Genomic DNA, 18,642 nt, shown 5'->3' on the forward strand with positions numbered 1-18,642 from the left:
CTGCCGCTTGAAACATGAAGGGTGAAGATCCAACTTAGACCATGAAGATAAAGACTTTACTCTGTAGAAGCCACAGTGAAAAGCTAGGCTGAACCTGGTTCCTGAAGACTGAAAAAGCCTCCATCCAGCCCTGAATTGCCTATCTATCTTTAGACTTTTATGTGGAAGAATAAACTCCCCCTATCTACTAAGCCACTATTAATTTGGTACTCTGTACCTATAGCCAAACCTAATCCTAACTGATCTGTTTCTTACAAAAAGGAGATGCAAGAAAGTTCTATGATGTGAGGAAAGCTCACTTGTTAGATTTTTGTCCAATGATGTACAGTCTCTAATTTGGGTAGAATACAAGATTTCTCTTCTTAGGATGTGGTAAACACATTAAATATCCTAATAAACATTTTTATAGTACATTAGGATAAAGAGTTTAGAAAAGTCTGAAATCAGTTGTCCATTTAGGACAAAGTGCATAGCTGGTAGTAGGAAACTATTTCCTGGGGAGTTTCAGATTTTTGTCTGACTAACCATACGAATTTTTTAGAGCTAGACAGAATTGTAGATACTATTTTAGGAATATCTCTAAAATCTAAAAAAGCAGTACAGCCTTATAGGATTAGAAAGGAATGGATTAATATTTTCCATGATCATAAAAAGCTACCCTTGCCCTTGGGACGTGACCAATCTCACGGACACTTGAAGCACAGAGCTTCATACTAGGAATATTTACATTAGAGAAAATTAAGACAAATTGTTTGAAGTATCTAGGCTTTAGGTAGTTTTATCTGATTTCCATTTTCAGTTGTCTTGCTAACTTTTCTAGGAGCTTTCTAATTAGCTCTGTAAGCCGTGAGATGGGATGGTTCGTCACTGTTTCTACCTCTTTCTAGGCAATGAGTATTCAAAGCCTTCTGATCAGTTTCAAAAGCCTTCTAATTTTCATCCTCCTTGACTGCTCTGCTCATTTGACAGTGTTGATCACCCTCAGTGAATCAACAAACATTATTTTCCATTTGCTAGGCAAAATGCTAGGTGTTTATAGGTTAACCCTTTTAAAGGTTAGAGTAAATCATGATTGGTTTATATCAAAGCTAAGGAATTGGGAATTAATGCCGCAATCCACTTAAGTTTAAGCAGGAGGAAGACATAATGAGTTTTTTTAAACCCATAGTAACTAGTCGCAGATGGACTGGAGAAAAGTAGATGACCATTTCAGTAGTCCGCAGGAATGATATTAAATGTCTGAACTAAGTTATGAAGAAAAGAAACTGGATTTAAGACTTATTGCTGAGGTGAAGTCAATAGAATTTGGTGGCTGACTAAAAATTACTAGATCGGAATGGGTAAAAATCCAAGAATGATTCCAAGGTCATAGACATGGGTGACCGACTGAATATGTTGTCTTTAACCAAGAGTCAGGCTACAGAAATTGGAAAAGGTTTGTCTGGAATGTTCACTTTTGGAAACCTAAATTCTAAGGCCACCTACAAGATTTCCAACTATGTCATTTAGACATCTGGAAGTATGGCAACAGAACTATGGCATGAAGTTAAGTAAGCATAGAGGAGAACCAAAGTATCCCAACACCTCATGGAGCAGGCAAAAGACAGAGCTGATCTCTCTTGGTTTTCTGTGATATACCATCCAGATTCTTTTGCCTTTCTAACCATCTCTTGGTCTTGTCATTGTTTTTTTCCTCCTCCTCCTACTCCCAAATAAGAATGTTCACCAAGACTTGATTGGCCCCCTTACTGTTTCTCATAATATATTCTTTGGAGGAATCATCTTAGCTTGAACCTCTCTCTCTGTGCTACTTAATGCCAGATATGTATTTCTAGGAAAATCTGACCTAAGTTTTGCTCCTCTGGGTCAACTGCCTTCAGGATATTTTCAATTTGCATTTCTCTTTCAAACCCACCATGATTAAAACTGAAGTAATTGTATCTTTTTGTTCCACCTCAAAACATAACAGCACTTGGTATTCTTTGAGTTTCTCATATTTGAAACCTTGGAGTTATTTTGACTCCTTCCTCCACTCTACCCTACATGGTCCAAAAAAGTCATACCAGTCTCCTCTTCCTTTCAAAATATTAAAACTCTTCCCTTTCTTGCTTCTTCCACTGCTCTGTGAACCTATTCCAGGTCCTCATCACCTCTTTCTTGAATTACTACCTTCTCCTCTTGCTAAAGACCATGTTATGATCACTAATTTCCTATTGTATCATATCTAAACTCCTTTGCCTATCATTCAAATTTCTCATTGTGGTAATTCCATATGTTGCCAACTTAGAAAAGCCGCCTGCTTTTATTCATCTTTTATGTATTTCCAGGTAAACCCACATGGTTCCACCATAAATGTACAGTTGACCAGTGAACAACACAGGTTTGAACTGCACAGGTCCCTGTACCCGTAATTTTTTTTTCAATAAATACAGTACTATAAATGTATTTTCTCATGATTTTCTTAAAAATGTTTTCTCTAGCTTACTGTAAGAATGCAGGATGTGATACATATATAAAATAAGTGCTAATTGAATCTTTATGTTATCAGTAAGGCTTCTGGTCCTCAGTAGGCTATTAGTTAAAGTTTTGGGGGAGTCAAAAGTTAAATGTGGATTTCTGACTGGGGGAGGGGTCAGCACCCCTAAGCCCTGTGCTGTTCATGGGTCAACTGTATTGCACAACTAGTAAATTACAACTACCAAATTCTATAAATGTTTACATTGTACATTTAAGAAATGTATTCTTAGTATAATTTTATATATAATCGAGTCTTTTGGGACCTATTTTTTGCACTACCCTAGAAGCTACCAGAATTAACTTTTATTTATTTTGGTTCCGTCACCAACACTCAGCAGAATGCCTAGCAGGTCAGTATCTGTTGATTATAAGAATATCTCAAGATTTCTTCCTGTCCACCCATACAGAAAAAGGTCTTCATTACAACAGTTAATTTATTAATCCCCACTCTGCCACTTGCTGTGAAACCTTGAGCAATATATATATCATCTCTCTATGCCTCAGTTTCCACATCCTTAAAATAGCGGTAGAACAGTACCTAACTCATAGGTTGAAAGTTTAAAGTTACCACTTTGCTTGTAATGAGCTTAGAATAGCGAATGACACATGTAAACGCTCAGTAAATGTTCATTGTTATCGCTACCACTTCTATTAATTAAAAATATGTACCATATGCCTAATCTGTACTCTTCATATTTAGAGCTGTTTATGTTTACAAACCACTTATATATTATCTTATTTGGTTCTCAAAGCTCAACGAACTAGTGAGGCAGATTATCTAAGTATTATTTCAGGTTTATGAATGAAACATAAAATAGAGAAATCAATGTGTCCAAAGGCACAAACCTAGTTCCCTCTCCAACTCTGAAATCTACATTGCCAACTAAGAAATCTCCCCCTGGGGCCTCAGAATCAATGCGGACAAGATGGAATTATCTCCCCCCTTGAAATCTACTTCTCTTTGTTTTCGCTAGGACCTTACCCCCTCACTGAAGCTGAGCAACAGTATTATTTAGCAGAAGCAGCAGCCATAATCCTCTCCCCGCTCTGGACCTAATTGGCCACCAAGCGCCATTGAGTCTATCTCCCTCGTATCTCAGATGGCGCCTTCTCCATCTGCACAGCCTTTCCCCACCTATCACAGACTTACCATGGTAACGTCCCAACTGGTCTCCCAGTCTCCTGTCTTACTCCCCTCATGTCTCCCCCCAGTACCCCTCCTCAAGTCATCTTTCCAAGGGCAGAACTTACTGTGTGGCTTACCTAATTCTTCAGTGGGTACCTCTGGATAAAGTCACTTTCCTTAAAATAGCACCCAGTGCATTCGTGACCTGTGTCCTCTCTACCACACCAAGATGCCCGTACCTTTGTGATTCTTATCACATGTACTTGGCCTGTCTTTATAATGATTGCTTTTATATATTTTCTTTAACCAAGACCATAAACTCATAGATATTGTGGACTTAGTTGTATTTATGTTCTCAACACCAGCCAACCAGTGTGTAGCACATAGAAAGCATCAATAAATATATTCTAGATGCATTAATAAATGATTGGTCAAAAAATATCTACACCATATAATTAGTAAACAGATATCTAACAGCATCTGGCACATACAAGGGTCTCAGTTAAATGTTTAGTGGAGAAACAGATGAGCAGCTGATTGTTGGTTCAGTGACAATAACAAAAAAGAACACTTTTTCTTACTTTGTCTGCAAGGAACTGGTTGCGACGCTCTTCAATGAGTTTTTCCACAGCCCTCCTGTGTTCTAGTTGCTTCATTCTTTGTTTCTGAGTATTCATCAGTTCTATCCGATCATCCTCAGCAAGCTTAGCTAGCATTGCCTTTCTAAAGGTCTCCTCTTCCTCTTTTGCAGCCTGGAGTACTAATTCCTTCAGGGCCATTTGTTCTATAAAATTTTGCTTCAACTCCTTTTGCTTTCTCAATTTCTCTTCTGCTTCTTCCTAAACAACAATCCATATAACATTAATTCAGTAACTTTACAGCAGATTCCTAAAGAAAGGGTGGATAGAATTTGCTTGAGTGCAGTGTTACAAGATGAAATAAAACTGAAGAATTAAGCCTTTTCAAGATGACACTTTTCCCCATCCTTTTAAGACTCGTTGGGATAAAGGACCTGTTACCTCTAGATTGCCTTCTTTTATTTTTAAATTTTAATTTGTATATATTTTGGAAGGAGCTGATATAAAAACTTTTTTGCACACCTGAAGTTATTAAATCTGTGGTCTGTGAAATTTGTACCCCCTAGGATCATTCTAGAATCTTACCTGAAACTGTGGTTCAAATCACTGGTAAATATTTTTCAGAATAATAATCTAGAAATGACAATCACAAGTTTCTTGGGAAAATTCAAATTTACTTGGCGCAGTTAAAGTCTTTTCCTACAAGCTTTAATTTTCCTAATATTTCATTAATAAAAAATTTCAAACATAATTGAAAAATGTTTACATTTTTTGTGCAATACCTTGCACACCTTTACTACTTTGCTTTATTGTCTATCCGATTAGGACTGATGTAAATTTTAATTCCTTCTCAACTGTAACCAGCCATGCCTAATTCTAACACAATTTCCAGGAGGTAAGCCGTATCCTCAGGGCATTCAAAATACTGCCTTAACAACAGCTGTATGGGCAGGGCTTTTATAGGTAATACAAACTATAAGGGATTTACCACAGGCCAGCAGGAGGCATAGAGAACCTCCAAGAGGGCCAGGGAACCAGCTGCCATCTTGGTTACCATCTATTTTTGGTAATGGCTCAAATTCCATGATAATAACTCTACCAAAACTACACCCCATGATCCAGTCTTCTACGTGTGACTGCAACCTCACTTTGCCCACTTCTATCTTCACACCTTGAGGTGGAGGGATAACTTGGGAGATAACTTAGGTCCTGTGCATAATTCTGGCTAGAAGAAGAGAAATGTGGTTTCAACTTTATAGTCTTTATAATAAAGTAAGACAAAAAGGATAGGAGTGGGTTTTAAGTGAGTCAATCTGGAATATCAGTTATAGTAACCTTTTCATTATCTTGAATATTCAACCCCTTTTTCCTCACTTAACTCTATCTAATGAGTTCAAATTCCATCTCCAGAAAGCCTTTTCTAATCACTCTAATTCCTACATATCTGTCTTTTGGACCTTTGATACCATTGAATTTTCCCAACATTTAATTTTATTTCATATGGCCATGCCTTATCTCCTCACTTAAGAATAAATTCTTACAGGGCATATTTTTTTATTATTTTATATATCATATCTATTATTTTACTTTGGGATGCTGGCCACGGTGTTTTTATGATATTATAGTTTGTGTTCGTTCATCTGCCATGTAAGATATACAAGTCAGAAGGCTCAATGAAGGCAGATATGGTCTCAGCTTAGAATTCCTCCAGAGCTTATCATAATACCTTGCACAGAGAAAACACACATTGAACCAAATGAACTGTTGACATCTCCTGGCATCCATCTCCCATACAAATTTTAGTTTGATCCAATCAGTGGTAAAGACATCTGGCTAAAAATCAGGGAAGTGTTAGCAAAACAAAACAAAACACAGTTCATTATTTTTTTTCTACTAGAAAAATATTCCTGAACTTTTGATCTGTCTGGATCAGGATTTTATATATATATGTAATAGGGACTACATAATTTTACAACCCACATTGTGGTTTAAGAAATAGCTATTCAGGGGTGCCTGGGTGGCTCAGTCGTTAAGCGTCTGCCTTTGGCTCAGGTCATGATCCCAGGGTCCTGGGAGCGAGCCCCACATCGGGCTCCCTGCTCAGCGGGGAGTCTGCTTCTCCCTCTGCTTCTGCTGCTCCCCCTGCTTGTGCTCTCTCTCGCTGTCTCTCCTGCTCTCTGTCAAATAAATAAACTCTTTAAAAAAAAAAAAAAAAAAGAAATAGCTATTCACTGAAGGTTTGAAATAATTTGTTATAAAACTAACTCTGAGCCTGTAAACTTTTAGAGGTATCTTGGTCTGGGTTCTCCTCTGAAAGCAGAGCCTTGGACAAATATTTGTGTATACATATTTATGGGAGAAGAACTCAGGAAGCAGCAGTGAGGGACAAGCAGAGAAAAATAGGGAAGGAAGAAAAGCCAACATATGGGGGCATCACTGACCTGGTTACTATGTGGGCAGCTGTGGCTTAATCCTGCCAGGACCTTGTGAGGAATGCGTGGAGCACCTTTCAAGTCTGTCCCAAAGGCTGACAGGAAGAAGCATTCAGCCCTTAATTTCTGTCCCCTGTTGGTTGAGGGATGCCCCAGAGGGTGTTAACTCCCAGCCCCCCCCCCACCACCACACTTGAGGAAGCTGTCAGCAGAGTCAGTGTAAGCCCCCACAAGCGTTCTCCACAGCTATCACTGAAATCAAATGTGGGGCTAAAAGGGTATGAGGCAGGCCACGAAAAGCTTCGCATATAGGATATATCCTTAGTGATCTTATTTTGCCTGCTTTTTCCACATTTTTTGAAATCACTATATTTTTAATGCAGAAGATTGTGCCATGAATATTTTTCCCATTTTAGGAGTATACAGTTGAATGACGCTTTCACTATTTGTTTAAAAAGATTTATTTATTTTAGAGTGGAGGGGGGAGGGCAGAGAGAGAGGGAGAGAGAATCTTCAGCAGACTCCACACTACGCATGAAGCCCAGTGTGGGGCTCCATCTCACGATCTCACAATCCTGAGATCCCATGAGCTGAAACCAAGAGTCAGACACTCAACTGACTGCGCCACCCAGGCACCCCACCTTTCACTATTTTCTAATCTTTTTCATTTATAGACCCTTTAGTCCTTCTCGTTTTGGTTTTGCTTTTCTCTTTTAGTATGTTTTTGCAGAGTATAAGCTTTGCCCCCCAATACTAAGTAATTGGATTAATTAATGCTAATGTGTTTTCCTGACTTGTAGAAAATTTCCACTTGTAACTTTATGATTTCCTTCCATATTCTTGCCTCATACTTGAATTTGTATTGTTATCTAAGTTACTGAATTGGCTGCCTAGGTAAGTTTTACCAGTGTTTCTTGTTTAATAATTAATTGCCTCAGAGATCAGTTTTATAAATCTGATAAGATTTTGATATGTAGTAATCTCATCCTCTTAATTACCTGCAGATTTCCTCTTCAACCAATAATTGAAAAGAGTATTTTTAGATTTTCAGTTAAAAGATGAAAATATAGTGGTGTTAAACACAATTTCCCCTTGTGTTATTCTGGTAAATTTTCTTTGGAGATTTAATAGCTTTTAAAGTTACATACTTCAATGCAATGTTTCATAGAAAATTAAATGTTTATTCTGTAAAACCTTCATTATTAATTATACCTATCATCTGTAATATCTGGGATTCATTTGATGTTCTACTTATGGGATGATGACCTTGCCTGTCTGCTTCATTTGTTCATATATACCTGTTATGCCTTCATCCATCATTTTATTCTTAACTTTTTTGGGTAATTTGATATTAGATATATATAAATTGATTACATTAAGTTGTTTTTAAAAAGAAATGTACATATTTTACATTCTTATATGCAGTTAATCATTAAGAATATACATGCAATTGTATATTGCATATCAATACTATGGTATCTGTTTCCTCCTCACTGATAAAACAGTATTATCTAAAATGATCTGTTTTGATACAGCTGAAAAATATTGAAAATAATACTAATAGCTAACAATTTATTGTATATTGGCTATTCATATATTTGTTTTATGAAATGTTTGTTTAGACTTCTTGTTCATGAAAAAAAACTGGGTTCTTTATATCCTATTATTGAGTTATAAGCATTCTTTCTATATTCTGAATAAAAAGTTTTTGTAAGATACATGTAGGGAATGGGTATTAAAGAGGGCACGTATTGAATGGAGCACTGGGTGTTATATGCAAACAATGAGTCATGGAATACTACATCAAAAACTAATGATGTACTGAGAAACAAACTGAGGGTTCTAGAGGGGAGGGGGGTGGGAGATGGGTTAGCCCGATGATTGGTATTAAGGAGGGCACGTACTGCATGGAGCACTGGGTGTTACACACAAACAATGAATCATGGAACACTACATCAAAAACTAATGATGTAATGTACGGTGATTAACATAACATAATAAAATTAAAAAAAAAAAAATACATGTAGGGAATACTGTTTCCCAGACTGTGGCTTACATTTACATTTTCCTAAGTGTTAGGAAGTTATTAGTTTTGATGAAACCTAATTTCTAACTTTTTCCTTTATGGATCATGCCTTTATTAGCCTACTAAAAAATCTTCACCCTTCTCAAGGTCATAAAGTCTTTCTGCTATGTTTTCTTCTAGAAATTTTGTAGTTTCAGTTTTTTTGTCTCATTCATTTAATTTTTGTATATAATAAGACAGAAATAATAAGCTGGAGGGCAGGGGAAATCGGAAGAGGTTGGTAAAAGGGTACAAAGTTCAGCTATGGATGAGTAAGGTCTGAGGATCTAATGTAAAACATAATGACTATAGTTAATAATACTATATTGTATAACTGAAATTTGCTAAGAGTAGAACTTAAATGCTCTCATCAAAAAGATAAATATGTGAGGTGATAGATGTTAATTAACTAGATGGAGAGAATCATTTCCCAAGGTAGACATAAATCACCATAATGTATACTCTAAATATCTTATAATTTTATATGTCAATTATACTTCAAGAAAGCTGATATTAAAAGTCGGTGAACTTGAAAAACCAAAAGCAGATCACAGATATAAATGTAAAAGTAAAAAGGTTTTAGAAAAAAAAATTCTTCAGGATTTAGGCAAAAACTTCCTAGAATTGATGTCAAATTATAATCTATAAAAATTGAAATTGGTAAACTGGACCTCACAGAAACTGAAAACATTTGCTTGGAGAAAGACCCTGTTAAGAAGATGAAAAGACGAGCTACAGACTAAGAGAAAATATATGTAAACCTACACACCTGACAAAAGACCTGACAAAAGAATACATAAAGAACTCTCAAAACTCTACAATAAATGAATAAGCAACCCAATTAGAAAACTGGCAAGTCATCCTGACTTGAGGTCAGGATATATTATTCAACACTATATTCTGTTGAGAAGGAATACTGAAATTCTCAACTATAATTACAGATTTGTCTCTTTCTCCTTTCAGTTTTATTTCATCCATTTTGAAGCTTTATTTAGGTTCATCCACCTTTAGGGCTGTTATATCCTCTAGATGAATTTACCCTTATTAGCATCATGATTTCCACCCTAACTTGCTTTTGATTAGTGTTTAGTATATCTCTCTCCATCCTTTTGTTTTTAAACTATATGTCTTCCTTTAAATTGTGTTTCTTATAGATAAGACAGTTGAATCACGCCTTTTATGCTGTTTGTTAACTGCTGCCTAGGTCTAGCTTTTTTTATCCAGCCTGAAAATTTTTCTTCTTAGTGGGTTTTTGTTTTGTTTTAAAAGCTTTTATTTACTTAGAGAGAGGGAGAGAGAGCACAAGCAGGGCAGGGGCAGAGGGAGGGGGAGAAGCAGGCTCTCCACCGAGCAGGGAGCTGGATGCGGGACTCAATCCCAGGACCCTGGGATCATGACCTGAGCCAAAGGCAGACACTTAACCGACTGAGCCACCCAGGCACCCCTAATTTTAGTATTTATACATAATGTAATTATCAATATGGTTGGGTTTAGATCTACCATTTTTCTCCTGCTTCATCTCAAAATGATATTCTTCTCTATGTTAATCATTCTTTCCATTTCGAAAACTTACTTTTAGCTTCATCTTATGTATTTCAGCTTGTTCTTCCTGGTATAATTCTTGTCGCACTTGTTCCAAATCTTCACGTTGCTGTAGCATTTCTTCCAATTTCTGAGTCAGCTATTAAATTTTTAAAGAAACACAAACATTAATAGGAAACAAATTCAATAACAATTATTTCAGAATTTCTCTAATGTTAAAGAAGTGGTTATTTTAATACCATGTTCTGAAGTTGTAGCTTTTTTTCCTCATTTTCTTGAACTTTTGCCATCCGATCTTCTTCTCTTTGTTGCTGCATGTTGGTGAATTCGATGATTTTTCTATTTTCTTCTTCCATCTCCTCACGTTTCTTCTTTCTCCAGAGAGCCTGCTCTTTCTGAAACTCTTCTATATACCTTCGAGTTACATTCATTTTTTCTAACTTTTGTTGTCTTTCCCTAAAAAGCAATAGTGAGTGTCATTTTATAGTAACAGAAATAATATTGAAAAATGTGTCATTTCCTTCAGTTGATAATAATGTGGGCAAAACAGCTTTTCTTTTTATTTCTTTCTTTATTTAAGAGAGAGAGAGTGAGGGAGCACAAGGAGGGGGAGGGACAGAGGGAGAAGGAGAATCTCAAGCAGACTCCCCACTGAGCGTGAAGCTTGACATGGGGCTCGATCTCACAACGCTGAGATCATGACCCGAGCCAAAATCAAGAGTCGGATGCTTAACTGACAGAGCCACCCAGGCACCCCACAGCTTTTCTACTTATAGTTTATTCATTCATTAATACCACAAACATTTTGAGTATCCACTATGTGCCGCTAAATATAAATGACAGGTATGAATATTCTGAGTAAAATACTACTTATACCTCTCCTCTAAACTGTTAATGAAGTTTTATGCATCTCACCTCAGAAAGGCCAACAATCTGTTTACATAAGCCTAGCAGCACTCTCCACTTTAGCTGTCTAGCAAATAAATGATCAGAATACAAGTCCTCTGACACCATACGGGAATATTTAACAAAACAAAGGTTTAATCATTCTGTTACTTAATAAGCATTTGTTATCAGGTAATTATCATGCTTACAAAGATAAACAGGAGTTGATCTCAGTTTATATGATTGTAACATTTATTGAGGACTTACTATGTACTAGGCACTGTTCAGTTGCTTTACGTCTTCAAAACAAGCTTAAGATAAATCGAATCTCAATGTTTAGGCATGTAAAGAAGCTGGGATAAACTTACAATTGATCTTCTTCATAGATTTTCCTAACAATTTCATCAATCATGAGTTTCTCTTTTAGTAACTGCTCATACGCTTCCTGCTTTTTCTTTTCTTGTTCTTCAAGTTGTTTCTCTAAGTCAAGGTAATACTGTGCTTTTACTTTATTCCGTTTGTCTTCTGCAGCACTTTCTTCCTTTATTGCTCTCTCATGTTCTTCCATCATGGTTTTAGCTATTTCAGCATCACGTTTCTGTTATTAAAACAAAATTCATCTTTCCGTTTTCAAATGTGAGCACAGTATAATAGAATATTTCAAAACAGATGTAATGGAATATTATACAGCCTATTGCATAAAATATTTTCATCTGTCAAGATAAAAAGCTAAGGAAAGTTACTGTCACCTGAAGGGTTTGAATGATGAGTCAAACCCTAAAGAGGCTTTCCCATTCCTTCAAGTAGGTCTCAAGGAAATACAGGATAAGGATAACTGATAACTCCACATTTGAAAAACAGCAAATAAAATTAGAAGTACTTTATTAATACTATGTTTAAAAAGCAGCAGTCCTCTTTTTCTTTTATTTAAAAGTTGATACAGGCAATTCTTAGCTCCACTGTGTATCAGCTGCCATTTACAGCAAGGATGGTACTCTTTTTCAGATAGGTCTACTATTAAACAGCTCTGAGCAACTCTTATGTTTCTCCCAGCCTAAACTTTGTTTCTTGCCACTGGCCTTTGAAGTCTGTCATTTCTCTTTTATTAAATGCCCTTTATAATCACTTTAACTTAAAAGAGTCATATATACCACTGTGTCTGTTTTCTGTGGCTTTTAATTCACTCATTCAAGACCATTCCCTCTGAGTTAGAGACAATCTTGCTTCTTAACTAGGTTAAACCCCTTATTTGTTTTGAGCATTTTGAAATCATTAACCAAATAAGTTGTAAATTAAATATATTGAGGCAATTTTTATTACCTTTTACCATTATGATCACAATTCAAACACTAGAATGGTTAACAGCATCAAATAGACAAGAAGAAACAGATTAAAATATGAATGCTGAATGCCATTCCTGATCTAATTGAAGCCTTTACCACATACAATATTAATATGACTTGACCAAAACTCTTTCTCTGCTTCTATTTTCTTATCACATGCTGTACTAGGTTCTTTAAAAAAATGTGAAATGATAAAAACATCTTTGTATACATTGCTGTACACATAGAAATACAATATTTTCATTTCACAGATAAGGCTAAAGCTCAGAAAGACAGAGCCCAAACTGGCACCTAGATATCTCGACACCTAGTCAAGATCTAGGACTATTTGAGTTTAATTTTTATGGACCAATTTTATTTAGAAAATAGCGGCAATTCTTTAAGGAGTCAGATTAAAATGTACAATTGCTTTGAGAAACCTAAAACTGCAAGCTACTAGCCAAAGAGTACATTGTTTATGTTCTACTTTATTTTTGCAAGCTTAGAAAAGAACTACATGGCTTAGGAAATGAAGTCTCCTCATTCTCTGCTACAACCCATCTCAGCAAAGGCAATCCCAGTCAGTAGCTGGCTGTGCAATGCTCCAGACTTTTCCTATACTAACACACACGCATACACAGATCGCTAGGGCCAGCATCTCATCGTATTAGATGCCTCTATCACACTGCGCTGGTTAAGTATTTTGATATTATTTCTCTAACTGTATGTGTGTGTGTGAACGTATGTTGATATCTACACATAGGTTGATGTACACATAAAGGTTTAAAAAATAAAAATGGTCTGTGATATGTATTACTCTCCAACTTGATTTTTCTGCAACTTGCTTTTTTCTTTTTAACCTGTAATATATTCAGACCAACTTTAAAAGCCAGAACATTTACTTCTACCTCTTCCCTTTAACAGCTGTATGACATCTTTGAAAGGGATCTAGGAAAGAGGAAATTCTACCACCAAAATGCTCTACATAATAATAGAGAAACAAGAGAAAAGAACTTACAAGACCATGTAATATTGCAGTCAGACCTTTTCATCTACATCTAGCCTTTCCACGGGACCATGAGGGCTCAAGTGATGGTATAATGGTTTGAAGTGTTAACTCAATAAACCCAATTCTACATTTACTGTATACCATCACTGGTAAATGTGTCTGAAACTCCTTTGCCCAAGATTAACTCTTGCCCTGAACTTGGCAGTTAGGTCAGGAGTTAGAAAAGGGGATAAAAATAGAAACAGGAGAAAAGAGGTAGCTACTTAAAAAACAGGCAAGTTTCCTACCTAAAATTATAAAATATTTTAATTTTTAAAACATTTAACAAGTACAAAATTTAATAACATTCTAAAATATTATTGATCACACTAACAACTTGTACTGTATTGATTTGCCAAAGAATAATCAGTAAGAGACCACAAGGAATGCTTAGACTTACTGAGTATAGCTATTCATTCTAAACAGCAACCTCATTCTCTGTGTCTCCAAAAGGCTCTAATATTAAGTTAAACAAGGCTCACTATTAAATAATCTATGAGTTCCTGTGCCTTAAGGATCTGAAAAGTATAAAAGTATTTAAGAAACCTAGCAGTGTAAATTCTTTATAGTATGTGACAATTTTCACAAAATTGGTCTATTTTTGGTTTTCTAAATGAAGCTAAAAATATAGAAAACATAAACATGATTACCATTTGTTCGTATTTAATGGCATCCTTCTCTGCAATCTGAGCTGCCCTTTCTTTATTCATGTAAGCTGCTTTTAATTTCTTCTCCAATTCTCTGAGCTCAATACTGTTTAAAAAAAAGACAGAAATTTAAAATTGAGGACCATATTTCTTACTATTTTAAAGGTCTATATCTGAAATTTAAAAGAACTTTTTTCTAAATGTAAAAGATATTTTTTTTTGGTATTTTTTTTATTATGTTACGTTAATCACCAGACATTATACATCATTAGTTTTTGATGTAGTGTTCCATGATTCATTGTTTGCGTATAACACCCAGTGCTCCATGCAGTACATGCCTTCTTTAATACCCATCACCAGGCTAACCCGTCCTCCCCACCCCCTCCCCTCTAGAACCCTGTTTGTTTCTCAGAGTCCATAGTCTCTCATGGTTCGTCTCCCCCTCCGATTTTCCCCCCTTCATTCTTCCCTTCCTGATTTCTTTTTTTTTTTTTTTTTAAACATATAATATATTGTTTCAGAGGTACAGGTTTGTGATATTATTAAATACCTTGAAAACAATATCCTTTCCTCCCTTCACACAAAGAAAAATCAGAATGCATATGAAATGAGGCATTATAATTAATTTTCCAGACAAAACAACCCTTTTATTTCCAATAATCATCACTAAAAACCTTTTTGCCAGAGTATGACTCAAAGAGAAGATGGTTTATCAATATTGGTTAAAACTTCTGTCCAGCTACCAATGCTATCGAGCTAAAAGAACTAGAGTGGAGTGGTTTAAAGCGAGTAACTTAAATTTTATACCTCGGTTTTGTGATCTGTAGAAGGGTTAGCTATGGGAATTAGTAAATGCCTATAAAAAGCTTAGAAAAGTACCTGTTACATAGTAAACACTCTATGAATGGTAACTATTTTTTGATGATGATGATGAAGAGGAATGACCATGGGCAAGTTTGCTTCACTTTTCTGGGCTTGTTTGCTTATCTGTTAAAAATGAGGATTGCCCTCAGATAATCTCTAAACTGCTTTTGAATCTATCCCTTCCCTAGCTATAGTGGAAAACAAAATGCCATATACAACTTTTCATTTTAATGTGCCAGAATTCTGAATATGAGAATTCTGAGTTGGAAGGGTCCTTAGATGTTACTTGGATGCACAAATTCTTTTTTTTAAGATTATTTATTTTAGAGAGAGAGAGTGTGGGGGAGGTGGGGAGTAGAGGGAGAGTCTGAAGCAGACTCTGCACTGAGCCTGGAGCCCAATGCAGGGCTTGAGCTCACAACCCGGAGATCACGACCTGAGCTGAGTCGGATGCTTAACCAACTGCGCCACCCAGGTGCCCCGAACACATCTTAATTCTTACTAGAACAGAGGCACTCACCTAATTATAAACAACTTACAAGTACCCTATACCTCCAAAGAGACAGTCATCATGGGTAAGAGGAGAGCTATTCTTGGTGTTGCGATGTGTCCTTCTTGCCCTTCCTGTTGTAGATGTAAATGTATATGACACAAGATTGCTTTCTTTCATAAAAATAATAAATGAGGATTAAGTTTCTAAGTTAGTCTATATATTTTACTCTGATAGGCTGCAATATATTTACAAGGGTTTTTGTTAAGAGTTAGGTATTAATATTTGTAAACCAATGTATGAACCCAATCACAATATATATCACCTCTCCAAAAAAAAGTGCATCAAATTCCAAATAACTAACATGCAAATAAATGACCTTCATTTGAAGGACAAGTACACACATTTCTATTGGCTATATACCTAGGAGTGAAATTTCTGAGTCACAGGTAGGCTGTGTTCAAATGTAGAAGAGAAAATGCCACCTTTCCAGTGCTTTGCACAGCTTTGCACTCAGAGCGCTTACACCGCTACACATCCCAGCAGCACTCTGTGGTCTTGTCATTCTTTTTCAATTTAACCACTCTTGCGGTGTGTAATCTATCACTGGGGTTTTAATTTGTTTCCCTATTATTAAAATGAAACTGAGACCTTTTCATATGTTTGAGTCCTTTCTACATCTTCTGTGAAGTTTTTGTTCAATATTTTTTTGCCCATTTTTAGACTAAATTGTCTACTTCTTATTGTTGCATAAAAGTTCTTTATATATTCTTGATACAAGTCTTTTGTTGCTTATATGCATTGGAAATATTTCATTCCAGTCTGTACTCACTCCCACCGTGGTTTCTTTAGATGAAGAGAAGTATTCTAATTCACCAATCTTTTTCTTCATTGTCAATGACTTCTGTGTCCTGTTTTAAGAAATGTTGCCTACTGCACACACATAAAGGTATTTTCTTATATTAGTCTCTCAAAACTTTGTTTCACCATTGACTTTTAGACTACAGTCATTCAAGAATTGATTTCTGTGTGTAGTGTGAGATGAAAATCAAGCTCATTTTTGTACATATGGCTATTGAATTGATCCAGTACCATTTTATAAAACTGTCCATTTCTGAATGTTCTGCAGCACCAGGCCAGTCACAGTGCCCTGCAGTGTCATGAAGTTGAGGTGTGCATCTATGCATGGATCTGTTTTTGAATATATCCCATCCTTCCTCAACTGGGGTTCCATAAGAGAATTAAGCCCCACAGAAGACTGAGAACCTATATTTTAATTTTCTCATAGCATATAGTTGGTATTGTTTTAGACTGATAGAAGGTCAGTTAACTCATTACAGATAACAGATGCCTTAGGCCATTAGGGTTTAAATTTTCTGGGTGAGAAGATCTGCTCCATTCTATTCCATTGACCCATTTATTTATTCTGTGCTAAAACCACACTATCATAATTATTGTAGCTTTATAATAATTTTTCATATCCTAGAGAATAAGTCTCCAATTTTGGTCTTCTTAAAGATCATCTTAGCCATTCTTGGTACTTTGCATTTCCATATACATTTTAGAATCAGCTTGTCAAGTGTCACAATAAACAATAATGGCTGAGATTCTGATTAGGATTATACTGAATTTATAAATCAGTTTGGAGAGTACTGACATGTTCACAATACTGAGTCTTCAATAAACATGGTATATCCTTCCAATTATTTCTGTTTTTAAAAACTATTAATAATGGTTTATTTTTGTTTTCTTTCAGTGTTGAGGTTTTATAGCTCTTTCATTAGGTATGTATTTTTTATGCTCTTGTACAAATTATTTTAAAAATTTCATTCTCTAATTGTTGCTAATTTACAGAAATACAGTTAATGCATATTGACTTCACATCCAACAACACTGCTGAACTTATAAATTTATACATAGATTCTTTTGGATTTTCTACATACACAATCATATCATCTGGGAATAATTAAAGTTTTATTTCTTTACTGCCAATCCTAACACCTTTCATTTACTTTTCTTGCATTATTGCACTGGCTAGTATGTCCAATACAAAGATTAGTACAAGGTATTATAGCAAGCATCCCTGTCTTCTTAATAAAGTGTTTAACGTTTGCCATTAAGTATGATGTTACTGTAAACTCCATTTTATTCCTAATTTCCTAATCCTTTTTTTTAATCTTAGAGTGATGTTGATTTATATCAATTGGCTTCTTCTCATATAGTTTATCTATTATATTCTGTTAATGGGATGCATTACATTTATTGATTTTCTAGTTAAACCAACTTTGTATTCCTAGGATAAGTTAAATTTAGTCAGATGTAATATCTTTCTCACATGCCACTGGCTTTGATACTAATTTCAAATTATAGTAGCTAAATTCAAGAGAAACAGTCTATAATTTTTTTATCCTATTCAGGTACTGATCTTATTAAAATCAACTGGGAAGTGTTCCCTTTTTCCACTCTGCAAACCTATGTGAGACTGGTGTTATTATTTGAGTGTTTGGTAAAATTCACCAACCAACTAGCCATGAAGGTTTCTTTGTGAACAAGGTTAATTATAAAGTTATAGGTTTCTGTTACTACTTGTGCCAGTCAGTTTGGTAAAATGTTCTATTTACGAATTTATCTAAATTTCCAAATTTATTTGTATCAAATTGTTCACAATATCCTACCATCTAGCAAATATTTGTATGATGTATAGTGATGTACTATCATCCATTCCTAAAATTGGTTATTCATGCATTCTCTCTTATACTTTATCATTCTTGTCAGGGGTTGTCAATTTTATTAGCCTTTTTAAAGGCACAATTCTTGGCTTTGATTCTACTTTATGCTAACATTCTAATGTATTTGTTTCTGCTCTTATTGTTCTTCTACATTCTTTTCGTAATCATGCCAGATGGAAATTTGCTGTTCATTTTCTAATAAATCCAGATGGAGCCTTCATTTCTATTAGTCATTTCAGATTATAAATTACTCTTGAGTAACAGCTTTAGCTAAACCTGTAAGTTTGGGTTTTTTTAATCCTTTAACTTTTTTATTGTGGTAAAATACATAAAACAAAAATTTGTCATTTTTAACTATTTTAAGTGTACAATTCAGTGGTGTTAATTACATTCAGAA

General features: G+C 35.3%; 2 protein-coding genes across 4 annotated transcripts in view; one reads left to right on the forward strand and one right to left on the reverse strand.

Annotated features, from left to right (window-relative positions):
- TEX9 (testis expressed 9) overlaps nt 1-18,642 on the forward strand; it is a 77,487-nt gene that overhangs the window by 57,203 nt on the left and 1,642 nt on the right. The window contains exon 13 of one of the 2 annotated variants that reach the window (XM_081831130.1): nt 3,492-4,231. The exons of the other annotated variant lie outside the window; for it this stretch is intronic. The gene's annotated coding sequence lies outside the window, so the exon portion shown is untranslated. Of the gene's footprint in view, nt 1-3,491; nt 4,232-18,642 lie in introns of those variants that run through there. 2 annotated transcript variants of the gene reach the window in all.
- The window catches only part of MNS1 (meiosis specific nuclear structural 1), a 41,291-nt gene that overhangs the window by 3,880 nt on the left and 18,769 nt on the right, over nt 1-18,642 (reverse strand). For both annotated transcript variants that reach the window (XM_006732974.3, XM_031027792.2), the window contains exons 4-8: nt 14,166-14,268; nt 11,514-11,743; nt 10,500-10,716; nt 10,292-10,399; nt 4,225-4,482 (exon numbers count right to left, since the gene is read on the reverse strand). In XM_006732974.3, coding sequence (XP_006733037.2) covers nt 4,225-4,482; nt 10,292-10,399; nt 10,500-10,716; nt 11,514-11,743; nt 14,166-14,268 — 916 coding nt within the window. The remainder of the gene's footprint in view (nt 1-4,224; nt 4,483-10,291; nt 10,400-10,499; nt 10,717-11,513; nt 11,744-14,165; nt 14,269-18,642) is intronic.

This window comes from Leptonychotes weddellii, chromosome 9 (genome assembly GCF_054177405.1).
Source record: "Leptonychotes weddellii isolate Sample4059 chromosome 9, ASM5417740v2, whole genome shotgun sequence".
Lineage (NCBI taxonomy): Eukaryota > Metazoa > Chordata > Mammalia > Carnivora > Phocidae > Leptonychotes > Leptonychotes weddellii.